The sequence below is a fragment of the Aethalodelphis obliquidens genome, unplaced genomic scaffold (genome assembly GCF_003676395.1).
Source record: "Aethalodelphis obliquidens isolate GAN/ISIS:26980383/991018 unplaced genomic scaffold, ASM367639v1 scaffold58, whole genome shotgun sequence".
In the NCBI taxonomy this organism is placed as follows: domain Eukaryota; kingdom Metazoa; phylum Chordata; class Mammalia; order Artiodactyla; family Delphinidae; genus Aethalodelphis; species Aethalodelphis obliquidens.
The window spans coordinates 10,514,037-10,530,004 of NW_020838002.1; the positions used below are offsets into that span (position 1 = coordinate 10,514,037).

The 15,968-nt window shown below is 47.3% G+C and overlaps 1 protein-coding gene across 10 annotated transcripts in view; it reads right to left on the reverse strand.

Moving 5' to 3' along the window:
* The window catches only part of MYO19 (myosin XIX), a 34,347-nt gene that overhangs the window by 15,468 nt on the left and 2,911 nt on the right, over positions 1 to 15,968 (reverse strand). For 4 of the 10 annotated variants that reach the window (XR_003428781.1, XM_027087310.1, XM_027087309.1 and 1 more), the window contains 8 exons: positions 12,974 to 13,112; positions 12,492 to 12,667; positions 10,566 to 10,679; positions 3,909 to 4,041; positions 3,198 to 3,267; positions 2,546 to 2,663; positions 1,801 to 1,897; positions 1,586 to 1,662 (listed from right to left, as the gene is read on the reverse strand). Coding sequence is in view for 9 of the 10 variants with exons in the window: in XM_027087310.1 (XP_026943111.1) it covers positions 1,586 to 1,662; positions 1,801 to 1,897; positions 2,546 to 2,663; positions 3,198 to 3,267; positions 3,909 to 4,041; positions 10,566 to 10,679; positions 12,492 to 12,667; positions 12,974 to 13,112 (924 nt within the window). In the remaining variant the exon portion in view is untranslated. Of the gene's footprint in view, positions 1 to 1,585; positions 1,663 to 1,800; positions 1,898 to 2,545; positions 2,664 to 3,197; positions 3,268 to 3,908; positions 4,042 to 10,565; positions 10,680 to 12,491; positions 12,668 to 12,973; positions 13,113 to 15,968 lie in introns of those variants that run through there. The other 6 variants (XM_027087315.1, XM_027087314.1, XM_027087313.1 and 3 more) reach the window with 5 other exon arrangements.

Below are 15,968 nucleotides of genomic sequence, written 5' to 3' on the forward strand. Positions count from 1 at the left end.
ATATGAGAACTATGATAACAGAATAATAACAGCTCTCAATTACTGCCCCCTTACTCCATGACTCAGCCAGACCCAGTTCTACGCAAGTTACATGCATCATTTCCTGTAATCGTTTCAACAACCAATGAGGCATGTGCTATGGTGGTGCCCATGATAATAGATGAGATGGGGAGAGGTTAAATCACAAGCCCGAGGCCACACACTTGGTAAAGGAGAAAGGCAGGATGAGAACCCAGGCAATTCAACTTCAGACCCCTCCCGGGGCAGCCACCGGGGCCGCCACGTCACCCACAGTCTGCGCCCCTGCCCCCCGACTCCAGGGGCAGACCGTGTGGGAAGGCCACTCCTGTTCCTCGTGGACCGGCCCCACCTCTGTGTGGCTGCTGGGGGCTTGGCTCTGGCTCCTTCTGGCTCTTTCTCAGCACTGTTGGGCTTCTGACAGCCCAGCCTAGGGCAGGATCTGTGATCTTGGTCTCTGTCCAGTGGGTGCTCCCTTGCCTTCGCACTCAATGACCCACATGGATGAGGCCCCAGGGGCTGTAGAAAGGGGACCCCTGGGTCCAGCAACTTGGAAACCTTTGGACCTGGTATCGGTAGAGCAGGGCCTCTCCTACCATCCCTGTCTGGTCCCAGAAAGGGTGTGCCCACATGCTACTGGCTTTCAGGCCACAACCCACCTCACGAGAAAACTACTGTGCTGATGGGCAGTGTGGCTGGGACACAAGGTCATGCCACCCTCAAGACAGCACTCCTGTCCAGACTCCTATTGTTGTCAACTTGTCCTATGCGCTGTCCCTCTGGCCAAGCTCTTGGCTGGCAGTACCCATACTGGCTGCGATCTCCCCCTACAGCCTGAGCAGCCCCCTTGTGGAGGTCTCGGTCTCCTTCCACTGCACTGCCGTCTCCCTGGAGCGGCATCCCTGTCTCTGCTGCCAGCCAATCCTACAGATCCCCTCCCGCCGCTCCGCAGGAGTGAGGAGAAAGATGGGAGAAGGGAGACCACCAGTGGGGATGCGCGGGGCCCAGTTCCTCTGGGTGAGCACTGTGTCCCAGGAGGAAGAGGAAGAGGGTGGGAAGTCGGAATTACTACGTCCAGTACAAACTCTATCTGCAGCACTCAGTGCTGTCTGGCCGTGGGCAGGTCTCTAGTTTTCTCAAGCATTAAATGGGAATAATCTCCATACCCATGGGGCTGTTGAAAAAAACCAAGCGAGCTAAGAGGTGTGAACATGATTTCAAAACTTTTAACACACTAGACAACCACATGGCAGCATCGTTTCTCTATTCTGATTAATGGAGCAATAACTGACCCAGGCACTTTGCCCTTTGCCCTCCGCGGGTCACTGTGCTGGCCTGTTCTATAGCACTATGTGCCCTGCCACTGTCCTCTCTGCGCCCGTCCACCCTGACCCTCGGTCTCCAGGCTCAGCCTCACAGAGAGGCGGGCGACCCCTTGGAGACTGTGCAGTGGGGCCTAACATCTTAGATCCTCAGGAGAAGAGTCTCACACGTTGAGAGAAGGGCCCTATGAAAGGGGCTGCCCATCACCGCTGCCACATGTCAGTGGTGTGGCTTTTCCTCTGACCTGAAAGATGTTGTTCTGGGTGGGGGCATCGATGCCCAAATGAAGCATGGCCTCCCTGGTCACCTCGAAACAATCCTCTGAAAAGGAATCCAAGTCACAGCCCAGAGTCAGGACCAGAGGTCAGCAGGGGCAGCGAGGGGTGAGGGAGGCAGGCCCTGTCGGGATGGGTGGGTGCTGCCGGGCCAGCCCAGGGTGCTGGGTAAGGCTCCCCCTACCTTCCAAGGTCCTCTCTGGGTTCGGCAGCCAGGAGAAGGCGGCTCCCTCAGGGAGGTGCCACTGGAGCCTCTCGTCCGCACTGGCTCCTTTGCAGATCTGTGGGGATGGGGACGGGGGCTGAGCTGGGGGTGCTGGGGAAGCCTAGGCCTGCATAAGCCTGGGGTTGGGATGAGAGCAGTGAGAAACGGCAGCAATGTCACAAGGCTGAGAGGTTCCCGTAGAGAGCCCAGGGCAGGCAGGGGGGCAAAAGCAGCAGCGAACAGTTCTGGGCGTCTCCACCCGATGCAAAAAAACTCACTGAGGGGGTCTGCAGTCTGATGAAGAAAGCAAAACTCCACCTGGGGAGCCCCCAGTCCCAATCTGAGAGCAGGGAGACGTACCACCCATGCCTTGGGGGTCCCCCAGTCTGATGGAGGAGGCACAGTCTAGGGAGGTCCTTGTTCCCAGTTGCCGTTCGAGGACAACCCTCCGAGAGTGAGAGTTTCCATTGCGGAGACAGTCCCAGCCTCAAGGACCTTCTGATCTGACCGAGAAGGCAAGCACGTTCCCATGCCAAAACCATCCTGGGAGCCAAGACCCAGTGTGTGGCAGAAGTGTTACATAAAGTTTGTAGGAATAAGTGGTGGCATTGCTGAAACCAGGTGGACAGGCAGGCATGAAGCAAGGCAGGGAGCGGAAGGTTTAGGGGCACAGACCCACCTCCGCCCTGCATCTGGGCAGCTGTGGGCCCCACCTGGTACAGACCTGATAGAAGATGTGGAAGTTCCTCTCATTGGAGGCCTGACAGGCCACTCGAGTCTTCTCTAGCAAGTAGGTCTGAACTGCAGCTCCAGTCATCTGCTGGGCCCTGGGTACAAGCAGGCTGGAGCCCATTAGTTGCCTGTTCATCCCATGGACATTTATTGGGCACTTACTGTGTGCCAGACTGCAACCTCCCCCAACTCTTCCACTTAGGCAATGGGGGTTGTGAGGACTAGGGACCACTCAGCAAGCCCTTGGTTGGGGGTCTGGGACATTGCCCTCCAACCAGCTCAGGGGCAGGACCAAGGCCTCTGTACATTGTTTTGCCCCATCCCGAGGCAGGAACAGAGCCCCAGCTTCAAGCTCAGAGGTGTGGCCAAGAGGTGGCAGTTTAGCTAGAAGTCTCTGAGCAAGGGTAGAAGTCAGAACACATGGGCTGCACAGGCACATTGCCCCAGTGTCCCTCAGGCTGGAGGAGTTAGAGTTCTCCAGCTTCAAAGATCACCCTCAGGTTCACTTATCACACATAAAAACATGCCAGGAGGAGCTGAGTTCTGCCCACAGGGGTGGCCCAGGCGGGGCACTGTCCCAGCCACTGTCACCCTCCCCCGCCCCCAGCAGCCAGACTGGCACAGAGACTGGCAGCAGAGATTACCTGTTCAGCTGGAGCTGGATGAACTTCCCAAAGCGGCTACTGTTGTTATTCCTCAGTGTGCACGCGTTCCCTACAGATCACACCTTGTGTTTACAGAGTCCCCAGGGGCTAAGGTGGCCTCAGGTCTGCTGGGGCCAGGTCTCTATCCTCAAGTCACTTAAAGGCCCCTTTGTTGGTTTCCATGTCACAAGGGACAGGACTATGGACTGGGCACTCGGGCTTTAGCAAATGCGATTCAGCTGAGTTAGAACTTCCTGGCAATGAAGTGGAAAGAGCCAATCTAGGCAGTCAGGGACTATTTTCTCTGAAGGAGAAGGATCAAAAACAAGCTGTTACTATTGAGGCAGACGGTAAGGCACAACGTCTAGAGTGCCAACATGGACACTAATTGCTGTGCATCCTTAGACAAGTCCCCTTCCCTGAACCATCAGGAAGCTGTTCGGAAGGATGGGGCTTGGACTGGGTGAGCCAGAAGGTCCTCTCCAGCACCACTGCTACACCTGCTTAGGCTAGAGGGAGGGGACGACAGAGTGACATCACCTCTACTGGAAGGAGGCTAAGGGTACCTGGGAGGAAGTTGGGGATCCATGGCAGTGAATGATAAACTATCCTCCACCCCTCTCCTAAAGAGAACACTACTCCTTTCCCTGGAAGGTGGCAAATCCCAGAGGAAATGGGACTGAGGTACTGTGCCGAGGGCACCAAGCTCACCGAAAGCTTCCATGACAGGGTTGGAGTTCAAGATTCGCTGTTCGATCCTCTCTGCAATCTTGTGATTTTCCCAGGATGTGGGTGACGCGGCCACCACAGCGTAGAACTTCATAAGGCAGCGGGACGTCCATGTCTGTGGCAGAAACAGCCCTGTGGGAGCTGTGTCCACGTTCCCTCCCACTTCTGAGCCTGCCTGATACAGCCCTCTTTTCCACCATGTATGTTGCTGACCAAAGGGTGAATGCTGAGTTCAACTGTATCCTTGGTCAAGGCACTTCCCCGTCTGTGAAATGGGGACACTTACTTCTGCTTCTCCTAGCTCCTGAGGATGCATTTAGGAAATGAGAGGGGCTGGGGCAGAGGAGGACAACCCACCCTGACCTGAGCAGGCTACTGACCTAAAGAGACTTTCCATGCATTTTCTTGCCAACCCTACAGACACAGATGCAATTACATACTACCTGTTTTCAAAATGATGAAACTCAGGCATAGAAAAAATTTAAATTTTATTGAAGAGTACATATCTAGTAAATGATAGGGCTCTGATTTATACCAAGGCAATCTAGTTACAAAATTCTCACTTTTTGTTTTTAATCACCTGAGATGAGGTCTATTTTCATTTTAATTTCCATTTGTTCATTGCTAGGACAGAGAAACAATAGATTTTAATATACTGACTGTACCCTGTCACCTTGATAAACTCCCTACACCTCACTACAAGTTTTTACCTTTGTTTTTGTTTGGTTTTGGGTCTTTTTGGTAGCTATTTTGGTAAATTCTTTTAGGTCTCCCTCTGAGGTGGGAGGTGCTCCCTCTCTGCTATTTTCTGAAAGAATTTGTATAGAACTGGTAAACATTAATTCCTTAAATACTTGGTAGAATCCATAAAGTGAAGGCACCTGGGCCTGGAGCTTTCTATGAGGAAAGATTTTTTTTTTTTGAAGACTCAGGGGCCCCTGCATATCCATGCTGTGTTACTTCTCACTCCTCATGTCTCTCCTGTTCCCTTTGTGTTTTTGTGTCTTATTCCTTTAGTTCTTTTTCTTTTAATTAATTGATTGATTTATTTATTTTTGGCTGCGTTGGCTCTTTGTTGCTGCGCGCGGGCTTTCTCTAGTTGCGAGTGGGGGCTACTCTTCATTGTGGTGCGCGGGCTCCCATTGTGGTGGCTTCTCTTGTGGCGGAGTACAGGCTCTAGGCGCGTGGGCTTCAGTAGTTGTGGCTCGCAGGCTCTAGAGCGCAGGTTCAGTAGTTATGGTGCACGGACTTAGTTGCTCCGCAGCATGTGGGATCTTCCCAGACCAGGGCTTGAACCCATGTCCCCTGCACTGGCAGGTGGGTTTTTAACCACTGTGCCACCAGGGAAGCCCTGAGGAAAGATATTTAACGATGACTTAAATTTGTCTCATAGATTTAGATATTCAGGTTATATGTTTCTTCTTATGTGAGCTTCAGCAGTTTGTGTCTTTCAAAATATTTCTCCATTTTATTAAATTGTAGAATTTATTATAATAGTTAATAAAAATCTCTTATCTGTAGGATCTTTAGTTATGTCTATTCTTTCATTTCTGACATTTGTAATTTGTCTTTCTAAGTTTGACTAGATTTTATTAATCTTTTCAAAGAAATAACCATAGATTTCACTTGCTTTATTATTTTTGTTTCTATTTTACTGGGTTTTTTTTTAACTTTATTTCCTTCTTCTGCTTACTTTGGGTTTACTTTATTCTTTTTCCCTTAGTTTAAGGTAGAGGCTCAGGTCAATTATTTGAGTTTATTGTTTTCGAATATAAGTGTTCAATGTTACAACAAATTTCCTACTAGGCACTGCTTTTTTCTTTTAAGCACAAATTTTGATGTGTTTTGCTTTAATATTCACTCAGTTCAAAGTGTTTTCTAATATCCATTGTGGTTGCTTCTTTGACCCAAAGGATATTTAGAAAGGTATTAATTTCCAAACGCTTTGGGATTTTCTAGGTATCTTTGTTATTTACTTCTAGTTCAATTCTACTCAGGGCAGAGAACAGTTTGCATTTTAATCTTTTCAAATTGAGATTTGTTTTGTGGTTCAGAAGATAGCCCATGTCAGTTCCATGTGTACTTGAAAAGAATGCACAAATATCAAACTATTAATTTTGATTTTACTTCTTTCAATTGTTTTTGCTTTGCGTATTAATATAATTACTTCAGCTTTCCTTTGATTAGTGTTGGAATGATATATCTTTTCTTATTCTTTTACTTTGAACCTATCTGTATCTTTATAGTGGTTTAAGACATTATATAATTTGAGTCTTGCCTTTTTAAAGAAAACCACTCTGACATTCTCTGTCTTTAATTGAAGAGTTTAGTCCACTTACATTTAATAATCGCTATGGTTGGGTTTAAATCTACCATCTTATTATTTCTTTTTGAGTTGTTCCATGTGATCTTTGTTACTTTTTTCTCCTTTTATTGCCTCTGGTTGAATTGTGAACTTCTATGATTCCATTGTACCTCTACAATAAATTGTTACTATCTTCACCTTAGAATGAATGATTTTTAAAAGTTAATTTATTCATTCATTCATTCATTCATTTTTTTTGGCTGCGTTGGGTCTTTATTGCTGCGCGCGGGCTTTCTCTAGTTGTGGTGAGCGGGGGCTACTCTTTGTTGCCATGAGCGGGCTTCTCATTGCGGTGGCTTCTCGTTGCAGAGCACGGGCTCTAGGTGCACGGGCTTCAGTAGTTGTGGCTCACGGGCTAGCACAGGCTCAGTAGTTGTGGTGCGTGGGCTTAGTTGCTCCACAGCATGTGGGATCTTCCAGGACCAGGGCTCGAACCTGTGTCCCCTGCATTGGCAGATGGATTCTTAACCACTGCGCCACCAGGGAAGTCCCTATCATTCTTATCTTTGTTCCTCTTTATTATATTTTCCTGCTTCCTTAAAGATTTTTTTTTTTTTAAGATTTTTTCCTTATGTTTGCCTTCAGCAATTTGACTATAACGTGCCTAGGTGTGTTTTCTTTGTATGCATCCTACTTAGTGTTTCCTGAGCTTCTAGGATCTGTGCTTGTTATCTTTTGCTAATTTTCTAAGCTATTACTTCTGACCCACATTCTCTCTTCTCCTGGGACATCAATTACAAGTATGGTAAACCATTTGATATTGTACCAAGGCTCCTGAATGTGCTTTTCTTTTTGTTTTTCAATTTTCTCTTTTTTGTTTTGTTTTGTTTTGGCCACAACATGTGGCACGTGGGATCCTAGTTCCCCAGCCAGGGATCAAACCCGTGACCTCTGCAGTGGAAGCACGGGCCCCAACCACCGGACCACCAGGGAATTCCCCAAATTTCTCTTTATTTTTTGATTTCTATTGACTCACTCTCAAGTTCACTGATGTATTCTTCTGCATGTCTAGTCTGCTAATAAGAGTTGTTCATGCTTTTATCATTTCCACTTAACTATAGTTTCCACCTCTCTCATGAAGAGATTGGAAGAATCTTTTCTGGACATACTGACAAGCTCACAAAACAAGTTATGAACATTCAGGGTCCCACCAGTTTAGAAAGCTATCCATAGTGAGGCCTCCTGTCCATAAACATAAGAGATTCTAATCAGTTGCTTAATGCCTTATTCTGAAGTATGAACAGAAATTCAAGGATCATTAACTATTTGGTAAACTTCTTTTACCTGAATGACAAATATCACAACAAAGGAAGAAAAGGAACTAGAAGGAAACAGAAATGAATTTTGGAAATAGAAATGAAAGGAACAGAAAACAAGTAAAAATCATGAAATATCCTCAAAGATAAGAGAAGAAATAAGACCAGGATGCTGGGGGGAGAATATATTCAGAGAACAAGAAAGAACTCTTAGAATTAAAATTTTTAATAAAAATTCAATACTCAAAAGGATTGAAGGGTAGAGAATATCTCCCAGAAGACAGGACAAAATATTAAGAGATAGAAGAAAAGATGAGAAAAACAGGATATTAGACAATTTATCAAACTTCCTACTAATACGAATTCCAGAAACGGAAAACAAGGGGAGTAAATTATTATCAACAGATATAGTATTTTCCCAAACTAAAGGACATGAGTTTCAAGGTTAAAAAGACCCACATAAAGTATCCAGAACAGCAAGTGAGAAAAGACACGCCACTGTGAATTTCAATACCTATGGATAAAAAAGACGACCCTAAAAACTTTCGGAAAGAAAACACAAATCACCATTTATGGATTGGGACTTTCAACAGCAACACTCAAAAGAATATATAAGAAAATAACTTATAAATTCAGAAAGAAAATGATTTCCAATTTGAAATTATAATGTCCAGCCAACATGTCAAATTAAGGCAGAATAAACATTTGCAGATGTGCAACAACTCAAAAATATGCCCTCCAAGGAACCTTTGTCGGGAAGCTACTGAAGAATATGCTCCATAAAAACAAGGCAGTAAAGGATGAAGAGGAATCCACTGGGCTCCAACAGCAAGAGATTTATCATAGAACAGAGGACAATCTGGATCCCCAGAGTGAGGCAGACAGCTCCCAGGTAATAGCTGTGTGGCAACAGCCCTTGGCAGCCACCAGTCTGGATGCGAGTAGGAGACGTGAGAACTCTAGGAAGGGCATCGCCAAGAAAAAAAAACACCTGAGGGAATTCCCTGGCGGTCCAGTGGTTGAGACTCCGTGCTTCCACTGCAGGGGGCACGGGTTCGATCCCTGCTTGGGGAACTAAGATCCTGGAAGTGGTGCGATTAAAAAAAAAAAAAAAAAAAGCACCCATTGGGTAGGTGTTTTCCAGTTTTGGTGACAAGTTTGATAATGAATTAATAATAGGTATATAGAAACTAAACAAGTGAAAAAGTGGGGGCAATTATTAAGTAGAGGCAAAGAAAAATTACACAAGAAAAGAAATATAATCATAGTATGTTACAGGGCTCTGCTGGGAACAATACATACATACTTGTAATTACAAGTACTATATGTTAACTTAACCCAGAAATCGTGATATGTATGTATGTATTTGGGGGCAGGGAAAAAGGGCTAAATCCTCATCAAAGTAGGAAATGAACAGATAAGGTCAAAATTGAAAAATCAATAACTAATAATATAAACATGTTGTTTAGAAATATGGATGGAGACACCCAAACAAACTGCTGAAAGATATGAAAGCATAGGGCTGAGAGATACGGGGCAGGGTTGCTGTTTTTTATGTAGCCTTGTAGTATTGCTTGATTTTTGAGCTATGTCACTACGTTACTATTTTTCAAAAATAAATTAGGGCTTCCCTGGTGGGGCAGTGGTTGAGAGTCCGCCTGCCGATGCAGGGGACACGGGTTCGTGCCCCGCTCCGGGAAGATCCCACATGCCGTGGAGCGGCTGGGCCCGTGAGCCATGGCCGCCGAGCCTGCGCGTCCGGTGCCTGTGCTCCGCAACGGGAGAGGCCACAACAGTGAGAGGCCCACGTACAGCAAAAAAAAAAAAAAAAATTAATAAATTAATTAATTAATTAAAATTGAAAAGGATACCAGGCCCGCCCACGACCACAGTGGCTGTTCAATAAAGGGTTACTGAGCTCTGGTTGCACGGGTCTAGGGCCAGGTCCAGCCTCAGCTGCCCAGAGCAATTCTGGAGGACAATGGGCTCATCCAGGAGCTGGGCATCAGCCCACTACACCGGCGACCTTGATATAGCTCTCAAAGATCCCCTCTTCACCCAAGTCCTAGCCCTCATCCCTAAAGTTTGCTGTCTCCATCTGTTTCCTTGTCTGTCTTTCCCAGTGAGCTAAGAGACCCCTGAAAGCCAGACGTTGCATTTTTCCTCTGTTCCTCCCCTTGCCACTCCTTACTGGCTAGCCCAGAGCCTAGAACCTGGCAGGTGCTCAGTGCTCAGCAATGCTTTCACATGTGAGTGTAGGCAGAGGGGGTTTATGGTCCAAAGAATCCCTTGTGAAGGTAATGCCGAGGAAGGGGTGGGGTGGCTGGTGAGGCTCGATGAGAAGGTGGCGAGGCCTGGGCCAGCGGCCTCCTCTGACAAGCCGTGCAACTCCTCACTCATCCTCGTACAACATTCTGTCTCACCTATTAAGATTTTGCCACCTAGGGACCACATGACCACATCAGGAGATTCTGTCGTTCCCCACAGCTGGCCCAACGCGCTGCCCTTGCCATCAAGGGCACCCCAGAGATGCAGGTGGGCTACTTCCTTATTGGACCCTAACCACTTTTGCAGGAGTGCTTCCACGCGCCCTGCAGCCACCAAGTGCCTTATGCACACTAGTTCATTTAACTCTCACAGAAGTCCCATGAGTTTCGTGTTGGTCTTTCCCTCCCTGCCCTTTTACACGCGAAAGAAATGAGGTTTGCAAAAGCTAAATATCTTTCTGATGTGCTCTTAAGCACTATGATGGAACCCCCCAACAGCTGAGTTTTGTTTCCAATGGTGTCAGAGCTGAGAGAGTCCTTCAGTGAGAAAATGAAGGCTCAGAGAAAAAAGAATCTCACCCAGGGTTACAGCAGAGCCGGTGGAAGAGCCTGGACTAGAACCCTGCCTCTTGACTTCCTGCCCAGCTCCCGCCCACTGCTGCACACTGAATCCAAGAGGAGTGACCTCCTCTGCCTCCCTGCCCGTCCAGCCAGTCACGAAGTTGACAGGGTGGGAAAGAGGCCCTCTTACCTTCCCGGCACCACTCTCTCCACTGACGACAATAGACTGGTTGACTGGCTCCATCAGACTCTTGACATTCCTGTAGGTCTGTTCACCCACAGTGAAGATGTGGGGCTTCAGTTTCTGAAACATCAAGGGGTGAAAGGTCATGTGAGCAAACGCCTATCTTCAAGGAGTGGTTGATCCAATGACGGCTGAGATGGGGAGCCTGCCCACAGCAGTGGCAGAGGCTTTGTCTAGAAAAATTTCCTGGAAGTAACAATGTTAGCCCAACTGTGGGCTTTACCCATTCATCTTCTCTCAGTTTGGAAGCAGTGCTGGCCTTGACCAGTCTATGACATTAACACTTTATCCTCCCATCTTATCTTACCTCAACAGTCTTATTCTGCTATTTATTATTTTATGTTATTGCACTTTGCAATTTACAAGAACTTTCTTACAAGGTATTGCCTAAGAAGTCTGTACATTAGTTGGATAGCTAACTATATTTTATAGATGAGAAATCTGAGGTTCAGACAGGTTAAATAACCTTCTCAAGTCCCCACAGCAAATAAGTGCAGCCATGTGATTTGAATTCCAAAGTCACTGTTCTCCTTTCCATCAACGAGTATTAATTGCCCTCAATGTGCTGGGCACTGAGGGGACCAGGACATGGCTTTGCCTTTGAGGAAGCAGAGAGTCGGTCAGATATGGGCTCTCTGGCCAGGCCTCTCCTGGCTTCCACTTGTACGCTAACCACGCGTGAGCCAGGCAACCTGCACAACGCACAGCCCACGCAGCACCACCTGGCCAGGAATGACTGATAGGACATCACTCTGGATGGTGTCAGAACCGTCCCTCTCTCCCCCCTGCCCTCACCCCATCCACCTCCCACCTGGACTGTTACAAAGCCTCCAACTGTTCTCTGTCTCCTGTCTCACTTTCCTGAACCCAACTCCCCCAGCTTCCAAGGTAATTATCCCCACAGTCGGCTCCGTTCACAGCCCCACCCCCACGCCTGATGAAGAACCTCTGTGGACACTCTGCCTGCTATGGTGCATCAGACCCTTCAACAGTCCTGGCTTATCTCATCTCCTGCCTCTCTGCAATACCTCCCTCTGGCCAGCAAGTCTGCTCTTGCTTCTCCCTGCACTTTAACATCAACTGGTCTATTCCCTGCCGCACCAGCTCCATCCTCACCGCCACAAGAAGTTACTTGGCAGACTTCCCTGGTGGTGCAGTGGTTAAGAATCTGCCCGCCAATGCAGGGGACACGGGTTCAAGCCCTGGCCCGGGAAGATTCCCACATGCCGCGGAGCAACTAAGCCCGTGCGCCACAACTACTGAGCCTGTGCTCTAGAGCCCGCGAGCCACAGCTACTGAGCCCACAAGCCTAGAGCCCATGCTCCGCAACAAGAGAAGCCACCGCAATGAGAAGCCCGAGCATCGCAACAAAGAGAAGCCCCCGCTCGCCACAACCAGAGAAAGCCCGCGCACAGCAACGAAGACCCAACACAGCCAAAAATAAATAAATAAATAAATAAATAAAATTTATATAAAAAAGAAGTTACTTGGTATTCCAATCAGTGGAGATGAACATGTGCTGAATTTTTTAGGGCAATCCTTATCACATGTCATTTTATCCTTTTCCCAAGAGTGGTTTGTTAAATACACAAATGTACCCTTATAAATTCTTTCCTACTAATAAACTTACAAAGAAAATAAAAATCACCTGTCCTACGTCCCTATTTTAAGTTCCAAAATCAGTTGAACAAATATTTATCTCCAACTTTGCACCTACTGGTATATGTCCAAACTTCTGTGAGCTCCTGGTGGGCAGGGCCATGGCACCAGTAGACTCTGAATGACTACCTGGCTGGTGAATACGTGGATAAGGACAGGGTAGCCTAGGGGAGGAGGGGGAGCCCTGAGGCCACAGGCAGCGGTGAGTCTTACCTGGGGCTGAGGAGCAGCGTGGTACTCTTGCATCAGCTCTGGTGAATAGAGCTGAGGGATGGGCTTGAAGGGGTTCAGAGCCACCAGGGTGCAGCCAGCGCTGGTGTAGAACGTGTCTGCCATGTACCGGGCCTGCAGACACCTCAGGACTGAGGCAGAGGTGCCTTTAGCAAACTCTGGCTCAAATGGAGACATAACTGCACATACAAACACCCGCCTAACAGCGCTCCCTCTGCAATTAGCCAAGAGCCATTAGATCCCAGCAGCTCCCTGAAGAGTAGGTACAAGATCTAATTAAGCCGAGCCCCACATCTGGAGCAAAGGCTGCACTGGGGAGCCCGGGGGCAGCTGCCAGGCAGAGGTCTGGCTCCAGGTCAGGAGTCCTGCCTGCCTTAGTCTGGCCAGGGGCAGCAGTGCTGAATACCCTCATCACACCTCCACCCACTGGAGACGGCACACTCGAGGAGAGGGGGGGCCCATACCTGTCTCCAGCGTCACAGGATTCACCTTGGTGAGGTCATCCAGCTGGTGCAGCGGGGCCTCCCCGCCCAGGAACTCCTGCAAATCTTCTCTGAGGGATTCCCCGCCATGGGCATCAGAGCCTGAACTGTGGCCATTAACCTGGGAGGGAGTAACAGGGCCAGGAGAGCTGGGACTCAGACCAGCTGGCAGCTACATAAGGGTGGGGGCCTGTACAGCAGAAAGAGAACAGGCCTCTAGTATCATAGCCTGGTTGTTCAAACTTCAGCTCTGCCACTTACTAGGCCTGTGAGACTCGGTAAGTTACTTAACCTCTCTGAGCCACAGCTTCTTTATTTGTAAATTAGGAAAAATAAAATCAATTCACAGGGCTATTTGGAAGAAAAATAAGAAGACATATACAAAGCACTTAGTCAAGTGCCTGCCACATAACATGTACTCAGTAAATCAATAAATGCAATCCCCTCTCCTCTGCCATGAGTTCCAGCTTCTAGCCGGGCCAGCTACCAGCATTACTGGGCTGGCAGGGGTGGGGCCCAAGGTGGGGGGCTGCTACAGGAGAACTGCAAAGGAAAAGAACCATGGTTTGGCCCTTTTTTGAAAGAGACCATTCAGCTTGAGATGAAAACTCAGCTATGAGGTAGCCCCATGCCTTCAGCAGCTGCCTCTTGGGGGTTAAATGTAGCCTGGTTAATTAATTAGCTCCTGCTGCCCTGGTCTACTTGAGAAGAAGCCTGGCTCAGAAGTCAGATGAGGCCAAGAACGAGCACCAAGGGGAAGTGGCCCTTTCTCCCTCTCCCTTGCCCATCCTCGATGCCAACACTTTCCACATGTTTCGTCTCCCTGTTTTCCTCCTGTGATCCCATTGCTCCTCTTTTCTCTCTGGGGGCTGCAGGAAAGATGGTGTTGGTAATAAAAGAAGACAGTAACTTGGCTGAAATCTGCTTCTGGAGGAAGGGGTCCGTGATATAACATGTGTGGGTTTCTAATGATACTACTTAACCTTAGAGTTCAAACCCTCAAGCCAAGGAGGCAAGTGTCATTTGAGAGGCCAATAAGTTTCTTTCCAAAGATGTTGCATGTTCTCTGAACTTGGGCCCACGATGATGAATGCACAAAGCAGGCTCTTGGCCTCCAGGATAACTGCCAAGGTCAGAGCATGACTGGGTCTATGCGAATCCCTCTGCTCTAGGGGAAAAAAGAAAATCACTCACAAAGCCATCCATAATTTTTTTTTTTTTTTTGCTTTTTTTTTGGCTGCGCTGGGCCTTTGTTGCTGCGCGCGGCCTTTCTCTAGTTGTGGTGAGTGGGGGCTACTCTTCGTTGCGGTGCACGGGCTTCTCACTGCGGTGGCTTCTCTTGTTGCGGAGCACGGGCTCTAGGCGCGTGGGCTTCGGTAGTTGCAGCACGCGGGCTCAGTAGTTGTGGCGCACAGGCTTAGTTGCTCCACGGCATGTGGGATCTTCCTGGACCAGGGATCGAACCCATGCCCCGGCACTAGCAGGCGGATTCTTTTTTTTTTTTTTTTTTGGCAAGCGGATTCTTAACCACTGCGCCACCAGGGAAGTCCCCCATCCATAATTTATGAACAGCTCTTATCCTTCCAGAGAGGTAGCTGAGTATCATGGTCCTTGACTTGGACTTGAAAGCTAGATTGCCTGGGTTTGAATCCTGATTCTACCACTTCCTAGCTGTATAATCTTGTGTAAGTTTCTTAATCTCTTTGTGCCTCAATTTTCCTCATCTGTAAAATGGGAATGGTGGTAGCATCTACCCCATAGATGCTAACAAGCACATAAAGTATTTAGAAAAGGCATCTGGTCTCTTCCACCAAAAGTTAGCTATTATAATATAATTTTGTTAAAAGCAGTCCTTCTAATTAGGCAATAATATATTAAAGGCCTTAAAACTACGTATGTCCCTTAAGCCTGCAATTCTTCTTCTAGAACATGATCCTCTGCAAAGGTCATAAAAATGTTCAGTATATATAGAAACATTTACAACTGCAAAACAATTGAAAATAACCCAAATGTCCAAATAGTAGCTTAAATTATAGTACATCCTTACAATGGAATAAAGCAGGTTACAAAGAGAATGATACCTTTAAATATTTTAAAAATACATATTTACGGAAAAAAATCTAGGATATTCTCTGAAATGTCGGTTATCTCTGGGCAGTACAATTATGGGTAACTTTAATGTTCTTTTTGCTTACCTATATTTCCCACATTGCTTATAATGAACTTGACCTTGAATAAGTCATTTAACTGCTCTGAGCCTTATCTCCAAAATGGGGATATAATAGCACTATATATGTAATATGGTATCTTTCTCAAGGACTAAACAAAACTATATGTGTAAAATGCTTAGTACAGTGCCTACTATACAGCAAGGGCTCAACACAGAGCAGCTGCTAGTACAGTTACGATAAATGTTACTGCTTTTTAAATAAGAAATAAGTCAAAAATGGACAATAAAAAAAGCCCAGAGCAGATGACTGTCCTGCATGCTTCTCTCCAGCCTTCAAGCCTGTTTCATCAGCCAAAAGGCTGGGAGAAGGTCAAGTAGCAGAGTCTACCATGACTCCCTTGAGGCTGGCTGACCTCACTCTCAGTTATCCTGCCTTACCTGCCTAGGACTCCACTAGACCATGATCTCCTAAAGGGCAGGAATCATCTGCTTCAGGCCAGTGGCAACACTCAGTAAGTAAAAATTCAGCAAATATCTACTGGCATTGTCTTTGGACCAAGAGGTACATGTGAAGGATGATATGGGTATGAGATAGGGCTCCACAGTGAAGGGCAGGACGGGGGCCATAGGAGCCTTTCAGAGGCTGAGGCCTGGAGTAAGGGCAGGTTTCAAGTCCCTACAGCAACCCACCGTGGACTCCATGATCCATTCATCAGAATTCTTGTATATTTCCACATAGGTCCTCTTCTCTCACATTTTTGCACAGACTGACCTCTTGGCCTGGACTGCTTATTTCCTTCTCCACCT